The following is a 22,360-nucleotide window of genomic DNA, read 5'->3' as shown; positions in this document are numbered from 1 at the left end:
TCAGCTGGCGAGAGACCCGGCAAGCTTAAGGGCAAAGACACTGTTTGGCACGCACAAAGATAAGCAGGAGAAACTGTGCGGGAGGACATTATCTTGCTGAAATGTAAGCCCAGGATGGCTTGCGACGATGGGCAGCAAACCGGAGCCTAGAATACCGACTTACCATTGTGCTGTAATGGTGCCGCGGATGACCACCAAAGGAATCTTGCTGTGAAAAGAAATGGCGCCCCAGACCATCACTCCTGATTGTCGGGCTGTAAGGCGATTGACAGTCAGTTTGTCATTCCAAAGCGGTCCGCAGCGTATCTAGACACGTCTTCACTAGTCACCGGGGCTCAGTTCGAAGCAGGACTCATCACTGAAGACAGTTCTACTCCAGTAAACGAGATTGCCCGTTACCACTAAAAATGTGTTTGTTGCTGTACAGAAATCAATGGTAGTCGGCGCAAGCAACGCTGTGATCTCAGCCCTCTTCCTGTCAGCCGCCTATTAATGTTCCTGTGGCTACTGAAGTACCAGCTGCACGTCGGATCGATGATAATGATGAACCTAGGGCTCTGAACGCTTCTCTGACTATTGCTCAGTTCTCGCGTTCTGTCTTCTTCTTAGGTAGACCTCTTCGTTTTTGACGGTTACTCCAAATGTCTTCCTTGAGTCCAAGTATACGTACTCTTCCAAATGTTTACGTCTCTGGTGCTGTCACGCGTCTGTCTGCGAGGCATAGCTACTGTTCAACTGAGTACACGAAATGAAATACGGAAAGACCTTACACCCTGGTACTTGCGCTGCCACGTGACACATTCATCCATCGGCCGACAAAGTTTAAAATTTTGTACTTTCTGTCGACAGCTGTATGTATATTAAATTGTGACCAATTTGCGTAACTCCTTCGTGGTGCTCCGATATTTACTTTTTTTCGTCATTCTTAGAATGTAATATTTAGAGTTTCAAGCAGCTTGTATTGTTGTTAAGAAATACAATAGCAGAATGCCGATCAAAAAATCCGCTTTTATTAAAAGAGTACAAACAGTCAACAATAAAGACACAGACGACGTAAAAAAGATCGCCTTTCTGTGACGCAGGCCATGAGGTTACGAATCGCTGGGGCAGTCACTCCACGGCCTCGCTGCGAGTGCGAGACGAATCTGCGGTACCTGCGAACAAACATTGAAGCTCCATTACTCGGCAAAGAAGTCACTTGTGCTCTAAAGCAACGTCGTACATGCGCAATAACTAACATAGTATATCATCAAGTTATATTAGCTCGTCTGAAATCGCCAATGCAACTTAACAAGAGGCTCATTTATACGCTTACAGGACAGGAAATATCCTGACAGACAGATTAAATTCGCGTGGCCTGCTGACCTCTCTAGAAACTACGATATCGAACCATTACTCGGCAATGAAGTCACTTGTACACTAAAGCAACGTCGTACATGCGCAATAAGTAACATAGTACATCACCACGTTATATTAGCTCCTCTGAAACCGCCAATGCAGCTACACAAGAGGCTCTTTTATACGCTTAGAGCACAGGAAATATCCTGGCAGACAGATTAAATTCGCGGGGCCTGCTGACCTCTCTAGAAACTACGATATCAAACCGTGTCTCTCGAACCGCTTCTGTGCTAGTACTGTCTCTGTCCTCTTCACGTTATATTTCCTCCTTTGAAATCGCCAATGCACCTAAACAAGAGACTCATTTACACACTTACAGGACAGGAAATATCTTGTCAGACTGATTAAATTCGCGTGGCCTGCTGACCTCTCTAGAAACTACGATATCAAACCTTGTCTTGTAAACAGCTTCTGCGCTAGTGTTATCTCTGTCCTTCTATACCAGACTCCTCATTGACTTTATAGAAACATTATGGGCTTCGTCCCTACAAGACAAAGGAAATGTGCAACCGTGTTCAACTGCACTACACGGCTCCAGTAGACCTCTACGAATCCTTGGCTTATTCCCGGGACTCGTTCTCAACCTGTGTCGCAGCGGTAGCGGAAATGCCTTATTGTCTTCCTCGAATATAGTCGAGAGTTTTTCTCACCTGCAGCGTCGTCTTTCCTCACAGTTTACTGTTTACATACTCCGAGGATTAGCATTCTCCGATCCTAACAACCCATTTTTGAGTTAATGCATTGTCTGTTGTCATAGTTATGTGATAAGGGCTACGACTGATGAACCAGTACTCAGAGATAGTCGTACTAGCATCTTGTACGCGTGTCAAAGGAATCTGTACGGCGCTTTCCCGAAACCTTTTCAAAGCTTTCCATTTGCTCTGAGGATGGAGGAGGATATTGGTGTTTAACGTCCCGTCGACAACGTGGTCATGGGAGACGGGGCACAAGCTCGGATTAGGGAAGGATGGGGAAGGAAGTCGGCCGTGCCCTTTCAAAGGAACCATCCCGGCATTTGCCTAGAGTGATCTAGGGAAATCACGGAAAACCTAAATCAGGATGGCCGGACGCGGGATTGACCCGTCATCCTCCCGAATGCGAGTCCAGTGTCCTACCACTGCGCCACCTCCCTCGGTTTCCATTTGCTCTAATATAGCGTACAGCACATGGTGTCAAAGGAACATTCACGGCGCTTTCCCAAAACCTTCTCAAAGCTGTTTCTTTGCTCTAATACTGATTTTACGTTAGTGTCCAATTTCATATACAGTTTTGTTATCAACTCTAAATATTTAAATGAGGCTATGGGCTTTTGATACTAATAGCAGAATCGATATCTCTCTCTTTGTTAACGATTTTACTTTCATTTGTTCACATTTAAAAAGGGATACCATTCACTAGGGAGAGGCTAAATTATGTATAAATTGTCCTGAAGTTTTTTACAGTCGTCCACATCGACAGACAACAATCTGAGAGTGTTGTTGACGCAGGGACACAACCAATGTGTCTTTTCTGTTGAACACCCATGGTGCAGTATAAGGTACTAGTTCCGACTTATGTACTCAGCCAAAGTATTCAAGTGAGTCACATATCTGTCAGTGTAAAAGACACGATCGTATCCTGGCCATCGGACGACAATTTGGAACAGAGTATAAGACCTAGTTTGAACCTGATATATGCTCCTCATACCACGAAGAGACAGGAGTTAACTACATTGGCCTTTATGCATCTGTTCTGCTACCCTTTTCGTTACCACTATCATCTTTTCATGAGCTACAAGATACATCCGCAGCTTGTATGTGTAAATACCATAGGTATCCAACGAAGATCATTGTTGTTTACGTCGGGAACACATGGGCTCAGGATACCACCTTCAGCCCCAATTGGTCTTTTGTTACTGTCATAATTTCCTTTCATACGTAATGGAACATAGGGCGTACCTTTGTGCAGATATAGACTCAGACCACAATTTTAGCAATGATGTACTGAGGTTTAAGAAAATTGTTCCGAGGAATCAATGTACAAAGAACTATGATACTGATGTGGTCCAGAATGATAAGATGCATTTGGAGTTCTCTAAGACTGCAGAAAGGGCGATGATGTATACAGACCAGTTCAAGCAGAATGGACATATGTAAAAAGAGCAATCACATAATTTGGACAAATGTAGGTACAGGGAACGGAATTGTGTAGAAACCTTCGTTGACAGCAAAAGTACTTCATCTGATGAGGAAAGAGGGAAGAGCAAATATGCTGAGAAGACATCAATGTAAGTAACTGAGGAATGAAATAATTGGTAAGTGCACGGAAGGGAAGACGATATGGGCGCAGAAAAGCACTATAAAGAAATAGAAAAACGAAGGACTGAACCACTGTAAATAAAAGTCGATACAACCTTCGGTGACATCAAATGCAAAGACATCAACATTACGATTTAAAGAGGAATTCTACCTTTACAAGTAAAAGAGACAGCGGATAGGTGAAGACAGTATGCTGAAGGTCTATGCGGGCGTGGTAGGACTAAATGAAGACATGACTGAAAAAGATGCTATTTCTGCGAAAGACAGTGGTTTGGAAGACTAGTATTTCGAAAAGGCGGAGGATATACGTACGTTCGTTCGGAATTCCTAACAATCAGTGGGGAAAGCAGTAACCAAACGACAATTCAAACCAGACTGTAGAATCCTCAGTAAAAGTAATAAAGGACTGCAGGACTTATTGAGTGAAATGAACAGTGTAATGAGCGCAGACTAAGGATCTGGATTAACTCCCAGAAAGACTACAGTACTGAGTACCAACAATGAGATTTGCAATATATTTAACATCAGAATTGGAGTATCACGGAGTAGGTGAAACGAAGGAATTCTGCTTCCTTGAAAGCAAAATGAAGAATGAAGAACGAATCAAGGAGGACAAAAAAGTAAACTAACACAGGCAAAGATAGCACTCCCGGCCAAAACAATTCCAGAGCATGAAACATTAGCCTTAATGTGAGGAAAAAATTTCTGAGAACGTGCGTTTGAAACACAGCGTTGACAGTGAATCATGAAATATTGAACAATAGGGAGAAAATCGAAGCTTCTGAAAATGTGGTGCTACAGAAGAAGTTGGACTGATATGGAAAGAAGATGTCCTTTGCAAAATTGATGTAGAGAGGAACAAAAAAAATCAAATGTGGGGACTCTTGTGGGACTTAACTGCTAAGGTCATAAGTCCCTAAGCTTACAAACTACTTAATCAAAATTATCCTAAGGACAAAAACACACACCTATGCCGGAGGGAGGACTCGATCCTCCGCCGGGACCAGCCGCACAGTCCATGACTGCAGCGCCTTAGACCGCTCGGCTAATCCCGCGCAGCGAAGAGAAGAACGCGCAGGAAACATTGTCAATATGAAGGAACAGGGTCATAGTACATGTGTTAAGACATAAAAGAATAAAATCCGTGGTACGTGAGGGTGTTCCAGAGGGTAAATCCTGTAGTTGAAGATTGAAATGAAAAGTTTGGGTGCAAGTTCTACACTCGGATGAAGACGTCTATTCGTGGTGGACCACAACAGACAAGAGAAAAGATGATGAAATGGATAGGCTCAATCCATTCTGTGTAAAGCATCATCTGTAGCTGCTGTAGGTAGTTACACAGGGTGATTTCAGCTTCCCCTACCGATGGGATTTATTTAACCTGCAAAGCCTTCAGAAACCCGACATGAGATTTTCATATTTTCTCTCTCGCTATGTGCAAGCTAGTAGATTTACAGAACAAATGAGCAGCTGTAGGAAATTTTATGCAGTTATAGTTTCTACTGGAAAACGTTTTACTGGAGGCCACTATTTTCGAATTATGCAAAAAATAATAATAATAAAAATAAACCCACATTTGATGATCACTTTTGTACGTTTTTCTTTAGTAATTTGAAACTACGGCTTCTGACGCAAACATATCCCACAACAAAATTTAACTACATCTAATTTCCTACGAAAAGGTCGTGTTCATTTCTTCTGTAAGAGTAATAGTTTGCGAGTAGCAAGCGAGAGAATATGAAAATTCTGCACGTGGTATTTAAGGCGTTGTGGGTTGCATAAAACCCATCTGCACAGGCAGGGGAATCACCCTGTATTTTATGAGAATTATGAAATGGATGCTTGTGGGTTACATCGGAAAAAAGAAACATTTTCATTCTGTATTTTATTTTTGTGAAGGTTTGCAGTATGTACTAGATGGTACTTCTTTACCACATACTTAGGAAATTGTAATTTAATTATATTGAGGAACTTCTCAGAGCATGCTAAGAGTGTTGTTCCGTAAAACTGATTTCCTCTCTTGTACAATTTGATAAAATAATGTCATATACATCATAAGTGGATGGAAACCTGTTAAGTTATTGCTCTCAAGTGGCCAAACGTACAAACGATCAGAAAAAGTATCAAAATTACCGACCAAGTATCTGGTACCAAATGAAGAGTACAAGCTGCTACTTACATACGGTAAGATATCTCAGGGATTGCATTAAAGTAGTTCAGTTATTACTTTCGAGTTATGATATTTCGTGCTTTTAACATCCATTAGAACTTAGCAGGAGATAGTTTCACTGTTGTTGCAAGGGGGTGTAGACGTTTAATTGCCCAAACGCCTAGAAGCTGTTACAAAATCATGATCCGCAAGCAACATACAACTTAGTGACAATTATTGGTTACTAATAAATAAACAACTGATGAACATACTTCTGGTGAACGACTTTTAAATTTGAGCGTTATTCTTACAGTCGATTTTTTAAATTTTCTGTCCGCATTACATAAATATAAATATAGTCAAAATATGTTTTGTAAATGAGATTTGAGATGTAAATGGTTGCAGTACAAAATAGAATATGTCGTGAAATAAAAGCAATGGTAATGAACTTCGTTTATATTTAAACATCTAGCATATTTTATGCTTTATTTTAACTGCTAATGCTGATGGTGCACTCCAACTTCAGCTCTTTTATTGCTAAGAAACACGGTTCAGATCAATTAGCTTCGTAAATCACGTTACTAAAATTTAACACTGTAAACTGTTGAATCAAAACCAAACGAAAATCATCCTTTAGCAAACACAATCGACACAAGGTGTTTCGTCATTTCATCTCTGGGTACATACGCATCGCAGACAGGCCAGCGCTCGTCACGTACACATTGCCATGAACTGCGATGGAGCAAGGGTGGTAATTTCTGCACCGTCTGTAGATTTGTGCTGTGGTACTAGCTCGTGCAGAAGATAACGCAGTAACTTACCAATCAGGAAGTGATCTTCCTGTTTGTGTTGCGGACACGGCAGACTTTTGGTTCTATCTGAGGGGGCAGAACTGTGCAAGGGTGTTGCTGTCGTGTGGGGAGTGAGCGGCCTGCCGAAGTCGCGCGGGGCGGCTGCAGCTCACCTGCGATTGGCGCAGCGGCGATCCGCCGGCCATGGCCGCGGGCCCGCACCGGGAGTCGCTTCTGGGGCGCTCTTCCGGTGCTGAAACAGAACGCAGGCTCAACAGCAGGGTGTCACTCTCATTCCCTGATTACCTACTGCATATGCGTTATGGAAGACAACAAAAAAGTTCAGCTACGAATGGTGGCATGAGTAAAAGTTTCAACGGCGTCCTTTTGGAGTGGGGCAACTTGTACCTGTGCGGTCAGCTTGAGCACAAATAAAATTGTGTCTTAACATTTATGAACGGTGTGCACAGTTTCGTTTCGGGAAAGGAGTTGTATGTGCCCTTTTCATCCTTTGTACAAGGATACTGCAAAATTGTCGAGTGGGTTTCTGTGTCTGGATCTGAGCACTATGGGACTTAACTTCTGAGGTCATCAGTCCCCTAGAACTTAGAACTACTTAAACATAACTAACCTCAACATCACACACATCAATGCCCGAGGCAGGATCCGAACCTGCGACCGTAGTGGTCGCGCGGTTCCAGACTGTATGGCCTAAAACCGCTCGGCCAAGAGTTTCTGGTTGTGTACACTTTAACAGACGAGGTTACACCAGTAGATAACATTTGTAAGGCGAGTGAATTTTTAAAACTCGTGTGCATCGCATTACGCTTTCATGCAGATCAGTATATCATATGTTTTTTGTTATACTGGGTGATCAAACAGTCAGTATAGATTTGAAATCTGAATGAATCTCGGAATAATGTCGACAGAGAGGTACAAATTGACACACATCCTTGGAATGACATGGGGTTTTATTAGAACCAGAAAAATTCAAAAGTTGAAAAATGTCCGACAGATGTCGCTTCATCTGTTCAGAATAGCAATAATTAGCATAACAAAGTAACACTAAGCAAAGATGATGTTCTTTACAGAAAATGCTCAATGTGTCCACCATCATTCTTCAACAATAGCTGTAGCCGAAGAATAATGTTGTGAACAGCAGTGTGAAACATGTCCGGAGTTATGGTGAGACATTGGCGTAGGATGTTGTCTTTCTGCATTCCTAGAGATGTCGGTCGATCACGATGCACTCACGACTTCAGTTAAACCCAAAGCCAATAATCGCACGGACTGAGGTCTGGGGACCTGGGAGGCGATGCATGACGAGACTGGCGGCTGAGCACACTATCATCACCAAACTACGCGCAGAAGAGATGTTTCACGCGTCTAGCAATACTTGTTTATTTTATTTATTAATTTTTTTGGTTCTAATAAAACCCCATGTCATTCCAAGCATATGTGTCAATTTTTACCTCTCTAAGTTTTCAAATTTATACTGACTTTTTGATCACCCGGTATACCTGACGTCATAAATTCATCATCTAGTACCTGCTAAGGACTCTTATTAACGTAACAGGCTTTGATCTGTGGGCAGTAAAAGGTGCTGCTATGATTCCCAATAAACTGAAACGGTATTTATCAACCAAATATTCCCGTCTGTTAAGTAAAGATGTGAAATATTTTCGGCGCTTGGTGGAACAAAATAAAGAAAACCACAAGTGAAGTTCATAACTACGTCGATAAATCTTTCGAACTAATCGCAAACGACATAAAACAACAGACATAAGCAGAAATGTTAGTAATGCCCGTTAGTAAAGACACGGTAAAAATTGTCCTTGGTTCAAATGTGCTACTGAGATTACTCTCTCTGCTGTTAGAATCAGCCGCCGAGTTAGTGATACGTCCAGTGATATTGAAGACAATTAGAAAGGGGAAAAAAAGAGCAGCCGTAAGTTCTCGCATCATATCGAAGAGTCCATCGACATTTGCTGTCATGAACAACTTCATTTCCACATAAGATGTTTTGATGGGGTGGAGTGGTAAGTAATTTCTTCTGTAGCAAGGATCTACCCGAACGAGCAGCCAGTGAAGAAATGCTAAATTGATACCTCAAGCAAGCAGAAAAATTGACCCATTGCGTGGAGACATAGATTCTATTCCTGATAAGATAAACTTATCAGTATAGCTCTAATAAAATAGAAAGTCAACTTTTTTGGACATTACCTTACAGATAAAGAACAACCACATTTTATTCGACACTTTATTCACTTTGTGATGTCTTGATCACACTTTTTATTATTTATAAAATCTAAGAACTTTCAACATCGCAGCGCGTCAGCTATCTTTGGTTAATATATTAAAAAACTAAAAACCCACGTCGATTGCGAAAAAAGCACCTAGTGTTAAGTGTTAACCCAGGTTTCGGCATAGATAACTACACCTTCTTCAGAACACTTGTGGGTTTTATTGTTGTTCTGAAGAAGGTGTAGTTATCTACGCCGGAACCTGGATTACCACTTAACACTAGGTGCTTTTTTCGCAATCGAGGCGGGTTTCTGGTTTTTTAATAGATTTCTAAAATCACCTTATGCGTTTCGACATTCCAACATTTTCAACGAACATAAAATGCAAAACAACATTTGTATCAGAAGATATGAAAATACGTTACATTTCACTGCCGATTAGAGACATAAAGAGTTAAATATGGCTCTCTTTCTTACCATTGATGATGTGAAACACAGTTACAGGACACCATACTCCGTATGTCAGACGTTGGTAAATAATTTTTCATATGATGTGGCGACTCTGGACATAATTATTCATAGCATATTCATAGGCTCGATACCGGTTTCAACAGGTGCGACGATTCTGCTATGGGAACCGTAAAGCCTCTAACTTCAAACACAATTAATCAGACTCGATTTTGAGAGTGACTAGGATGTAGTACATTTAAACGTTGAAAGTGTGAAAGAGCTATCGATAAATGTTACTCTTCCAACCCTGGATTGGCGCCGGTAATTTTATTACTGTTTCGTAGGGCACAATGAATGCTCTAAAACTGCATTTCGACATCACTCCTTTGATGTTGAAAAGATTCTCGGCAGGATGTGGTAATTGTGGTCAAGGGCTGCACTCACACTGGCCTTTTAGAGACACTGCTTCATATTTGTGTGCACACGTAGTGGTTACGTTTCTGTGCTACATACCAAGTAAATTGACCTCGTTCGCATCGTACACAAAGTCTTGTAGTATGTCGAGCGGACTCCGTTGATTTATCCATGTTTCGATACCATACAAAAAATTGGTTATGTTGTGGGAAAGGTACGCTACCACCTGTGTTGTACTTGCGAAGCACCTAGGATATGCAACATATCTCCTAAAGAGATTTGCCTACCTTGCAATTGTCCGTCCTCGTATGAGGTATTACTGTGCGCTGTGGGCTTCTTACCAGATAAGATTGACGGATAACATCAAAACATTCAAGAGAAAGAGGTATTTTGTATCATCAAGAAATACGGGAGAGCGTCACCTGACATTGTCAAACGTATGGAGTGGCACTCGTTAAAAATAAGGCGTTCTTAGTTGCGGTGAGATATTTTCATGAAATTTCAGTCACCCACTTTCTATTCAGGGTGCCAAAATTTTTTTTCTTGGCTGGCACTTACATATGGAGCAATTAACGTCGCACAAAAAGCTTTAGATATTAATTTTTCCCATGTGCTGTTCGAGATACGAGAAATAGAACGAAAGTGGTTCTATACAATTTCTGCCAAGCACTTCAACCGTGAATTGCAGGGTAATCAGATGGATGAAGATATATGTCTCAAATATTATAAACAAAATCTGCTTTTCTGTTACACATTGTCGACACAGATATAATGTCATCATTTAGTATACCAACCTTCTTGAAAATTAACAATTTCACATCCAAAGATCTGAAATATTTTACTTTTTTTAATGAGGCATCATTTAAATATTATTTTGAGTATACCTGACATATAACTAACACAACGTTGTCTCTTTTTCTCGTTTTTCACAAATATATATATTACGAGGATGAGATAAACAGAGATTTGAAAGGTTTGTATGGTCTGGTAGACACCGAAAAAGAGATTCGACTGATATACGTCGACATAGTTCAATGCATTCAGATGCTTCGCTTTGCGAGCTGTTGACTAAGTCATTCAAATAAACAATGGACAGGTGACAGGCAACATTTTTTATCAGGGCTCTGATTGTTACTCAATACCTCACTAAGAGGTATTAAAATTGCTACCTCCCGTACAAAATATAATGATTTCACTCAAATTCCAATTACTCAGCCTGACCCTTTTGTGTAGTACACGAGGGGGTGCTCAAACGTAATGCCCCCAAATTTCTTACGTGCAAACTCTTAAAGCTTTTTAAGTAAAACAAACGTCATTAATATCTATATTTTTATTCTTGAGTGTGCATAATATATTTCTCGACGTACTGACCCTGTCGACGAAGACATTTCTCCCAACGAGAAACCAGGTTGATGACACCGTCACTTTGTTGACGGAGCCACAATCTCGCCTCTGCTTGCACCGTTTCACCACAATCAAAGGGATGACATCGAACATGTTGTTTAAGTTATGGATACAGATGAAAGTCGGATCCAATTTTTTGACGTTATGGTGGATGACCAACGGCAGTGAGCCCAAGGCGTTGGTCGGGTTATTACAGATGTCGCAGTACTCGTGTGTGGCCTGGCATTGTCACGGTGAGGGAAAGGGTTCTCTATGTGTGGACGCATTTCGAATTCGAAGCTCTCAAAGTTACGTACCACACCGCAATGCTAGACGCTGCAATTCAGAGCACTATAGGAGCAGGGGGCTGAAAACATGTAGAGATGAAAAATAAAAAAAATCTGAGGTATTATTTGCAGTACACCTTCGTATGAAATACATATATCTGAAGATTGCATTAATGATCTCGTGATAATTTCAAGGTAAGTGGGATGTTCGGTAAGTATTTTTGTGCACATGTGAACTGATCGTAGCTGAAAGCTTGGAGCTACGTAACAAGTTTTTACTGAAATGAATTAAATGATAAGATTCGCCGGTGACATTGCTATCCTCAGTAAAAGCGAAGAAGAATTACAGAACGTGTTGAAAGGAATGAACACTCTGACGAGTACTGAGTATGGATTGAGAGTAAATCGAAGAAAGACGAACGTAAAGAGAAGTAGCAGAAATGAGAATATCGAGACACTCAACATCAGGATTGATTATCAAAAAATAGATGAACTTAAGGGGTTCTGTTATTTAGACAGCAAAATAATTCATGACGGACGGTGAAAGGAGGACATAAGCAGACTAGCACTGGAAGAAAGGGCATTTCTGTCCGAAAGATGTATACTATTATCAAACATAGCCTTAATTTTAGGGGAAAATAGCTGAGAATGTTCGTTTCGAGCACAGCGTGGTGTGACAGTGAAACATGGACTCTGGAAAAAGCGGAACAGAAGAGATTCGAAACATTTGAGATGTGCTGCTACAGAAGAATGATGAAACTTAGTTGGGCTGGTAAGGTATACAATGAGGAGGTTCTCCGCAGAATCGATGAGGAAAGAAATATAAGGAAAACACTGACATGAAGAAGGGACAGAATAGTAGGGCGTCCATGATACTAGAAGGAGCAGTAGAGGGCAAAAACTGTACACAAAGACAGAGATGGAACACACGTAGGAAGAAACTGAGCACATGCGATGCAAATGGCACTCTGAGATGAAAAGGTTGGCACAGGAAAGGAATTCGTGCTGGGCAGTATCAAGTCAGAAGACTGATGGCACAAAAAAAAAAAAAAGTTTCAAATGCCTCTGAGCACTATGCGACTTAACTTCTGAGGTCATCAGTTCCCTAGAACTTAGAACTACTTAAACCTAACTAACATAAGGACATCACATACATTCATGCCCGAGGCAGGATTCGAAACTGCGACAGTAGTGGTCGGGGGGTTCCAAACTGTAGCGCCTAGAACCACTCGGCCACTCTGGCCAGCGATGACTCAAAAGAACTGCAAGTAATAGCGGTGCCCGTGGCGTACCAGTGTCATCGTAGGACGGAGTGTTTGGCAGCGCATGCGGTGCGCCTGGTTCCGCTACACGGTGCTCTCCTTGTGCTGCTGGCCCAAGGCGGCAGCTGCGGCGGCGGTGCCAGGGGCAGGCGCGGGGGCGGCTGCAGCCGTCGCCAGCTGCAGGGGCAGCGGCAGCGGCAGCAAGGGCGCCGCCGTCTGCGTCTCGGCGTCCTGCAGCCGCGGGGAGGCCGCTGCAGAGCCCAGGGGGGCGGCGCCGGGGGGCGGCCCGCCGGGGGCGGCTGTGGCTGTCGCGGGCGCCAGCAGCGGCGCCGACGCGTCAGACGAGCCGGGGGACGGCCAGCACGGCGCCAGCACAACCGCCTCCTGCAAACCGGTACCACGCTCATCTCAACTGGCCCCCGTGGTAGACTGGTACGGTTGTAACTTCAAAACCTGGGACTACGAAGCGGACCAAGCGAAGAAATTTCGCTTCAAGGAGTGAGACAAAACCGCAATGAAGTAAACAACGTGTCAGTGTACGAAGGAGGTGTCACTGAAAATATAAAATTCCATGAATTCTGCTTTCTCGGAAGTAAAATAACGATGATGGACGAAGACATGATGATATTAAGAGGCAGAGTAACACACATATAGAGAGTATTCCCCGCCAACAGAAGTCCACTCTATTTTTAAAAAAAATAACTTTGTGATCGGCAGGTTGGAGTGGTAGGGGACAGTTTTCTTGTGCAGACAGCCATACTTGATAAGGTTACGGATATATGAAACTGTTAAGGCTTTCGTGGCCACTTGTTAATAAACCTCGTATTGGCTTGTCTCGAGTTCCTCCGCCGACGTTTGTTTGATAATTTTGCTGACATTTCGCCATCACGAGTGCCTGACAATATCAATGTATCATCCTCCATAGCTGGTGGTGGACTATAGTCGCGCTCCTGGCGCACTAACTTCCGAGCGCTTTTCCGTGGTCATAACCGCTTTGTTCCTCCCTTGCTACCTGCAATTCTCCATTCTCTACAGCACGTAAATCCATCCGGCCACATTAGGCTTTTGTCTTTCTTGTGAAGCTATTGTTCTGTTTGTGTATTTTTATAGCTTCCCTAAACAAACGTGTCTAATAGCTCTTCTCTACAGCAAGAACTTCTGTGTCGACGAATTATATTATTTGGTCGGTCTCTCACAGTGCGTGCTCCACCACAGCCGATTTCTCTAGCTGCCCCAACCTGTAATGCCACTTTTGTTTGGTGATCCTGGCGTTCATAGATCGTCCAGTCGTTCCAAGTTAGACTTTTCCACGTGTGTATGGTATTCGGTGTATTCCAGACATTGTCAGTGGATACCTTTCCTCCTTTCCGATCTGAGACACTATTTAACCTTCTTTGCCGGTTTGTAAATAGTCTCTACACAGTGTCTGCTCAATATGGAGCGTATACATGTATCTCTTAAACATGCAAAGCAACAAGAACGTGGCACTCGAGAAAGAACCATGACTGACTGGTGGTTCTCCCATTCCAATTTACTTGCTGATATGTCAGTCACATAGTTTTATCGAAGTATTGTATGAACCATAGGCATTAACCGGAGGGATAATCTATGAGAATTTTTATCGAAGTATTGTATGAACCATAGGCATTAACCGGAGGGATAATCTATGAGAATGTACGCAGGCAACGTAGCATTCGCGTGAAAACGAATGTCTGGCTTTGGTAAAAAGAAACAGAGATGTGTTACAAAAGGATGCTGAAAATTTGTTGGTAAGATGTGAGATGAGAAAGTCCTGTGCAGAATCATCGAGGAAAGAAATGCGTGGAAAAAATTAACTAGAAGTAGGGGCAGCATGACAAAACACGACTTAAGACATCCGGGGCAATGGCAATGGAGGGGAGAACAGGCACTGGAATGTATCCAAATAAGAACAGAGGTCGCTGAGTGTCACCACGAGACGTAAGCACAAAAGATAGGTTGGCATCGAACCTATTTGCAGATTGAAGCTCTACAATAGACGTGATTCGAAGTAATTGCTGTGGTCGCTTCTTATCTCTTCAAACGTCGTTTTTAGCTGCTGCGACATAACCACAGTACACTGGCGTGATGTAAAGTAAAAAACTGGAACTATCAGCCGGTGATGCATTTCATTGAGGCATATTAGAAAAACGTCGAGCTTCCAGGACAATTTAATGATATGTATGCTATGATCGTGCTACTGATTTTAATTAATGTGGCAACTGATTCTACTTTTTAAAGCAAGTCTCATGTTTAGGACGTGGCCATTAACGTTACTAGGAAGGATTCTTTATGAAGCAAATAGTGTGTTCTGAAAATAGTTCGACACTGTGTTAAAAACCGCGCTTGAATGTGTATTCCAAAGAAGAAAACTGTACTCCTTGGCTAGGAGAAATTTCCTAACGGGGGTGATAATACGCAAGACACTCTATCTTAAGCTTCCTGTTGCTCTGTCGTCCGAACAAGACACAGCCAGGGCCAAACCACCACAGGCACGAAGATGCGAGGTGGTGCCAGTCCCATTGACACTCGCCACTTGCACGAGTTCCATGAGCGCCACAGACGGCGCTGAAGACGAAGACAACGACTTCGCCTGGGTTAATTGCCAGCCCAAAACAATCCGCCAATAACCTGACGACAACGGACAGAAGCCTACGTTGAAGAGAGAATAGCAGGTCTCCCAAACTTGGTTGTAAATCATCGTCCAGGGCCGACTTAGACAGGGAACGTCGTTTAGTGAACAGACAGTTGTTGTAAATTGCAAATTTCTATCTACTGTGGAGTTTACCTACGATTATTTGCACTTAGCCATTCCGGCCTTTCTTTTGTGTTATATTACATGCAGTGTTGTAGACTTCATCATTCGACAAGCCACGAAAATAAGGAAACCTTTTTAACTCATTTGGGTGACTTTGTTATTGATTTGTTGGAGTGTTGTAGAACATTCGTTCTCCTATCCTGTTACCTGACCCTGGGGCATAGCTCTGTAATAAGTGGCAGGGAGAAATTGTCCTAGCGGTGTACTGCAGCAGAAGCCATTTCACGGGCTCACAAATTCGCCCTACCGTATCAACCGTGGTAACTCGGCCTACTCAGCAGTTGCGACGAGGCCTTTATAAAACTGGCAACGAGGGTTTACAAAACCTGTGGTTCCCCTACATAGAGTAAAATGCTGGAATAGTTCACTTACACTTGTCATGGTAGATTACCCATCCTATTCGTAAACTATCCGATGCTTGGTCACCACTAATGACTTCGTCGTCCTGTAGACGTTAAACCCTATTTTTTTTCCTTTCATCGCTAGTACCCTCTACAACCTAAAGAACAGAAACTGTGCTAGGTACACACACTAGCTAGGCTTTAAGGCCAGGAAAAGCGATCAGCATATGACACTACCTGCGCCTTATCTCTGTCCCGCTGTTTGTAACCCCCTCCATGTACGAAGAATGCATGCGGAAAGCAAATATAGAAGATATGTCGTCGGGAACGGTGGCGCGGATGAGCGATTGTCAAGCCTGAGATGGACTAGTGAAGGCAACTCGACCCATAAAATTCTGTGAAATAGATACACAGCATTGTCCTGTTGTTGTCGTTGCGGTCTTCATTCCTGAGACTGGTTTGATGAAGCTCTCCATGCTACTCTATCCTGTGCAAGCTTCTTAATCTCCCAGTACCTACTGCAACCTACATCCTTCTGTATGCGTTTAGTGTATTCATCTCTTGGTCTCCCTCTACGATTGTTCTATTGTGTGAATATAATAACGAATGAGCAATCGTAAGAATGGTCTACGTCAGAACCAACATGCATCTTTAAAATGACCTTTCTTTTCACAGACGGCTGAGAAATAGATTTTCTTACTGGCTTTGAACACTATGGGACTTAACATATGAGGTCATCAGTCTCCTAGAAATTAGAACTACTTAAAACTAATTAACCTAAGGACATCACACACATCCATGCCCGAGGCAGGAATTGAACCTGCGACTGTAGCGGTCTCGCGGTTCCAGACTGAAGCGCTTAGAACCGCTCGGCCTCACCGGCCGGCAATAGATTTTCTAGAGGATAACAAACATCAGTCATTCGAACCAGAACTTACGGAAGATATGCCAGTCATTTCGTGAGAATCTGCTGTACAACGGCAAGTTTTGCTTCATCCTTCACTTTCCATGCCTTTTTAGGACGACTACTACATATTTTAATCGCATCACATCCTCCACACCTCAAACAATGCTTTCTAGTCTAAGGATATAAGGAAAAGCTCAAGCTCTCAAAGTCAAATAACTTGCCAGTTACCACCCTCACATTTCCGTAGATCCTCGCTATCGTTTAAAGCATCACAAACTGCGGAAACTTCCTGTTTACGACATAGTTACTGTGATAAAGTCATCACTAAACCAATTTAACAGTAATTTTCATCGAGCCTTTTGTTACAAGCATTCCAGTATGAGCATTGGAAAAAGCGGCGTACAGAAATTTTCTCTATCGTATTTACCATCTTTATTTTTGTGAATTGTTCCTTACCTTGTTCCGTGGGAAAAAAGTGTTTGTTCTATTATTTCGTTGCATATGCTATTCTTTGTTATGCCAAAGGATATCTTCAGGTGAGAAGTTGTCTTGAAACAAAATTCACTGGCTCCATAGTTCACATAACTTAAATATGTGGCTTTAAGAAAGTTTTATAGATGAAGGGAATATGCATCCAGGTCGTGCTATTGAGAGAAACCTGTGTTACTTCAGTTAAGTAGTGTACAGGTGTTGTAACAGAACCAGGCAGCTCTGTGGACGCCTAGCTGGGTGCTCACCGTCATGGGGAAGGTGTTGACGGCGCTGTAGAGGACGGTTTGCGCCGACGAGTCCACGTTGACAGGGCGCGCCTCCACCACGATGTTGTACTGCTGCAGCGCCTTGTACGCCTGCCCCGGCAGCTCCGTCTCTGCAACACAACGGCCTCGACACGTGAGGAATTGCCCAACACGGTATAGAAGAGTTCTGTAGGGTTGTAGATGTCTGCACAAGGCAAAATGTCTCTCTTAAATGGCGTGAGTTCCATATGACCGCGGAAATAGCATTTCACCATACAATTTTTCAACACACACTTATTTCAGTCTTAGGAAACATCGTCTATATAGCCAGCACTGACATAGTTGAACAGACTCAAACACTCAGCTGAAGTAAGTTGACAGAAGAAGATTAGCATTGGGTATAGTACACCACCATAAGGACATGCACAGGCTTACCGACCTCCACTCTTCCCACGTGCCACTCGCGAATGGAACAGAGTAAGGGGGAGATCAGTTAGTGGCAACAGAAGTAACCTCCGCCATATATCATTAGTTGCCTTTCGGAGAATGCTGTAACCGTAGATGTAGGTATTTCATATGGAGCGTCTTAGTCAATATAGTTCGATTCTTCATATCCAAATTTAAATTCTGAATTTTGAAAAGTATGCAAAGGTGCAACATAATCTTCAATGTGATAGAGTCTGCAGCTGGAATGAAGTTTTTGAATGGTTTCGTGAAGGCTTCATCTGACATTCCCTTTACTTAATGTACGACTGTAAAGTTTTGGCCTTAGGCTGTTTACAAGTACCTATAATGAGAGCAATGCACATTGTATGCATTAGTATCATTTACGAGCTTAACATCAGAAACTTAAATTCACTAAGGAAAGAGAAACAAATAAGAGCATGAACATTTTGGATTTAAAAATTTCAAGCGGTATATCTGACACACATTTGATATTTTTCGTAAACCACCGGCAGTAGACGTAATTATCCACAATCAATCATGCCAACCGAGAGCATAAAAGATCAGTGACGCACAGACTGATCGACGTAGCACTGAAAAAATACAAAACATTGGAAAAGACTCCGAAACGTGGCTATAAATATTTTTAAAGGGTACACTATTCAATTAAAAAAACCACATGCCAAGCAAATCAGAGCATGTTCCGCAGTCAGAAATATATTAAATTAACAGTGAAGAATACTGAAATACTCAAAAGTTTTATACTGGACAAAAAGGAAGGAAAGTTAGCAGATTTGGTAAAGAACACATGACAATAAGCGACCATAACCCACCCACCTTTTGTGCACACTTAAAAGACACCAATCACAAAATACCTAATATTGACGAATCGCTACAAATATTACAGAAGTTACAGTAAGGCAATATCAATCGTGTGATGGAAGAAATTAATATTTACATCCATCTTAAAGACTAATGAGACAGATTTTTCAATAAAAAAAGATGCCAGAAACTGAAAGTTCCTAGACAACTTTTTATCAGTTCTACGACGAAACATAAAGAACGATAGAAAGTACATTTATCACTATACTCATTTTTAAATATGACTGTCAACCAAAAGATCACGCAAGAAGAAAGTAGGTCATGGAAGGTTACACATGATTTTAATGGTTTACAGTACCGTTTCATCAGAGTACTGTGAGCTTATACAAGGCTTTTGTAACAGTTATTCAAAAATGACATGCTCCCACAACAATAGTATAATAAATATTTTCATGTTATTTTAAGGAAAAAACAGACAAATATATTCACATCAATGATAAACCATGATTAAATGTAACAGAACTGAGGCATACGTAGCCAAAACAGCGAAATTCTGTAAAATAATTATGATCTTCCAAGTGTAAGTACGTTTAAAACTTCGACCTTGTATAGAAGAGCTTTGCAATCACGATTGAAAAGTATTGTACTCCTAAAATAGCGAAAACCTATTTCTAATTTACTAATGACAGTTACATTCACTCACAGGTGCAAGGATGGCATCATATATCACGAATAGTCTATAAAGTAATTTATAAACAGCTAGAAAATAATGAAATAACACTTGTTGCTATGTAAAACTTGTAAGTGTTAGTAATGCATCCAGTGTATAATGCTTCCGAAATTGCACAATCGTAGATAAAATGAAGAGAACGTCAGTTTGAGGCGTCACGAAATCATTCAAAGGCTACAATAGTTTGAGTCTTCAATTACAAATATAATTTGTTACTTTCTAAAGTGTGTAATGATACGGTCGTGCGGTACCGTTCTCGCTTCCCGCGCCCGAGTTCCCGGGTTCGATTCCCGACGGGGTCAGGGATTTTCTCTGCCTCGTGATGACTGGGTGTTGTATGATGTCCTTAGGTTAGTTAGGTTAAAGTAGTTCTAAGTTCTAGGGGACCTCAGATGTTAAGTCCCATAGTGCTCAGAGCCATTTTTTTTTTCAAAGATTGGACTGTCACCATAAGATTACTTGAACCAGAAAGACTTATAGAACAAAGTTTTGAACTGTGTATCAGATTCTTTTAAGTTTTTTGTTTCCGAACTATACTTATTTAAAGCGAATCCACAGAGTAAGGAGGTAACACTTATTGTTAAGAGAAAACCACATGCAACCAATTTGCTGTACATACTTCGTATCGCTCCTTGTGTATACCTGTAATTCATGATTCCTATCCTGATCACAACTTCCACAAAATAGTCTTTTTATTTCGAAATAGAAAATTCTCTGATACCCTTTTATCCATAACATATGCACATCTACTTAATTTTTTTCTTGGTTCTTTTATTATCTTCAACACAAGCAGAGTATACATGTTAGTCTGCTTGTCGATTTTTGGGTTTTTACATCAACAAAACGCTTTGGGAGTCTATTAGTGTTAATATGAGAATAAGTGCATATATTCCATAATACATGGCCTCCTGTACTACCAGTAGATAGAGATTTTAGATGGCAGTGCATTCATCTAATAAGCGTCGTTAGAGGGACCGAAACAAAGCGTATCCTACTCACGCTTCTTACAGGCACCTGTGTACATGCAAGCGTAGTGTGACCGATATCTCTCATAAATAGCACTAATAATTAATGTCCATCTGTTACTTAAAATCGTCTATCATGTTTGACGCCACGGCTGTATTAAAGAAGATATGAAACGGGTACTGAAAACAAACTAATTTGGTGTGCTGACAGATTTTTGGTAAGATGCTTTCCCATCTCCAGCAGCTTATTACCAGTATAGGTTTCGGTTCGTGAATTTGAGCGAAATGAAAGAAGGCACAGCTTCTTTTTTTGAAGTCAGACACCTTGGCTATTCTCACATATGAAGGAAGATTGATGCTGCTATCCTGGAGCTTTTGCAGCACCAGAATTTACACAGAATGGTGCGCTCATGTCGTTACTATGACAGGTTGTCGATCATTACACAATATTTACTGATTGCTACCAGGGTACTCTTTTTCGTCTACAGATTTGAAAACGAAGGTAACTCTTTTGTCATCCGGCTCACTGCCGCATCTTATCCATGAGACCGGCAACTGGGTCATTTTAGTATGCAGTGGTCAAGAAAGTATTCATACACGCATCAGTTTGTTGCAGCATAACTTCGCATCAGAAAAGTACTTCACTCATTATGACACCAGCGCTTATTCAGGTATGATTCATTATACCAGACATGAAACGAAATTATCTTGAATGGAAAGTCATTGACAGATGTAGATGTAAGTTCGGGCATTCTCCAGGGAAAAGTGTTAGGAACATTGTAGTTCATGTTATACGAGGGGCGTTCAGTAAGTAGTCCAAAACTTTTTTTGCTGAAAAAAGGTTTGGCTTTACTCAGAATTTCAATAAACCATATATTTTGCAACTCTTTCATCTACAAAACCGTATTTTTTTCACGTAATCTCCGTTCAATACGATGCCTTCACGTCAACTCGTCAGGAGGGTGACGCTTTATGGAACAAAATACACTGCGTAGCGTCACCCAAGACAAAAGTTACCATTTGAAAGGAACAGTACTCACACATTTCTTAATGCAAACGTAATTTTAGTACACAAAAATCTTTCCTATATAAATATTTCAAGTTCACATATCGCGGGATTTAGCTTGCCGAAGGATATCGCAACAACATGAAACTGTGTTTTTTGGATACTCGTCCATTGATGATTGTGAACTGCGTTGGATATACACATTTTGACTAGTGAGCTGACGATATCTTCTCGTATGTGGACGCAAGAGGCTCTTGGCACTTAAGTATAAAGTAACACTTGATGCCCGTATCACCTGCAAACAATACGGAGCTATGATGACAAGAAAATAAGTTGGAAGATCGTACTGTTACATGCTCTTAATGCTGACGTTTCTTGTCAGTTTTATGACCTTTCTCAATGCTTCAGTAACGTAAATTTGGTTTATTGACTTCCTCACTTCAATAAAACATCGCGGTAACTTCTGGAAATTCATTGAAGCACTTTCATTCAAAAAATTGTTAAACAAAATGCAAAGTGTATGGATGAGAATATAAATCCTGTAGCAAAATTATGCCCCTGGTACACGTCTTAAGCGTAATCTTAATTCCTGTAGATCCCCGTGAGTTCCCAATGATTGCATGTCATACCCTTACGAAACCTTTAGAAACAGGTGGCGTCCCCTTCATAGTGCTTCTCGTTGTTATTACACAATGAACCTGCCTGACGATTGCATTGCGGCTCGGATCGGTATCACGACGCCCAAGGCAGAAATATACCCCAAAAGCTACTGAGCTGCCGCGGCATACTAACCATTTTACACATGGGCGTCAGATGCAAATACGCGGTGCTCTACTATACACATACTAGGTGTTTCTAAAACATGAAGAGCTCATTTACTTCTAAAATGGATCGACTT

At 41.5% G+C, this 22,360-nt stretch overlaps 1 protein-coding gene across 1 annotated transcript in view; it reads right to left on the bottom strand.

The window, feature by feature from the left end:
- Positions 1-988: 988 nt before the first annotated feature.
- Positions 989-22,360, bottom strand: part of LOC126275201 (neural cell adhesion molecule 2-like) — a 1,450,213-nt gene continuing 1,428,841 nt past the window's right edge. The window contains exons 13-16 of the mRNA XM_049977177.1: positions 17,496-17,626; positions 12,705-13,058; positions 6,809-6,888; positions 989-1,154 (exon numbers count right to left, since the gene is read on the bottom strand). Coding sequence (XP_049833134.1) covers positions 12,759-13,058; positions 17,496-17,626 — 431 coding nt within the window. The 3' untranslated portion in view covers positions 989-1,154; positions 6,809-6,888; positions 12,705-12,758. The remainder of the gene's footprint in view (positions 1,155-6,808; positions 6,889-12,704; positions 13,059-17,495; positions 17,627-22,360) is intronic.

The sequence above is a fragment of the Schistocerca gregaria genome, chromosome 1 (genome assembly GCF_023897955.1).
Source record: "Schistocerca gregaria isolate iqSchGreg1 chromosome 1, iqSchGreg1.2, whole genome shotgun sequence".
In the NCBI taxonomy this organism is placed as follows: Eukaryota; Metazoa; Arthropoda; class Insecta; order Orthoptera; family Acrididae; genus Schistocerca; species Schistocerca gregaria.
This window is presented reverse-complemented; position numbering and strand designations above follow the sequence as displayed.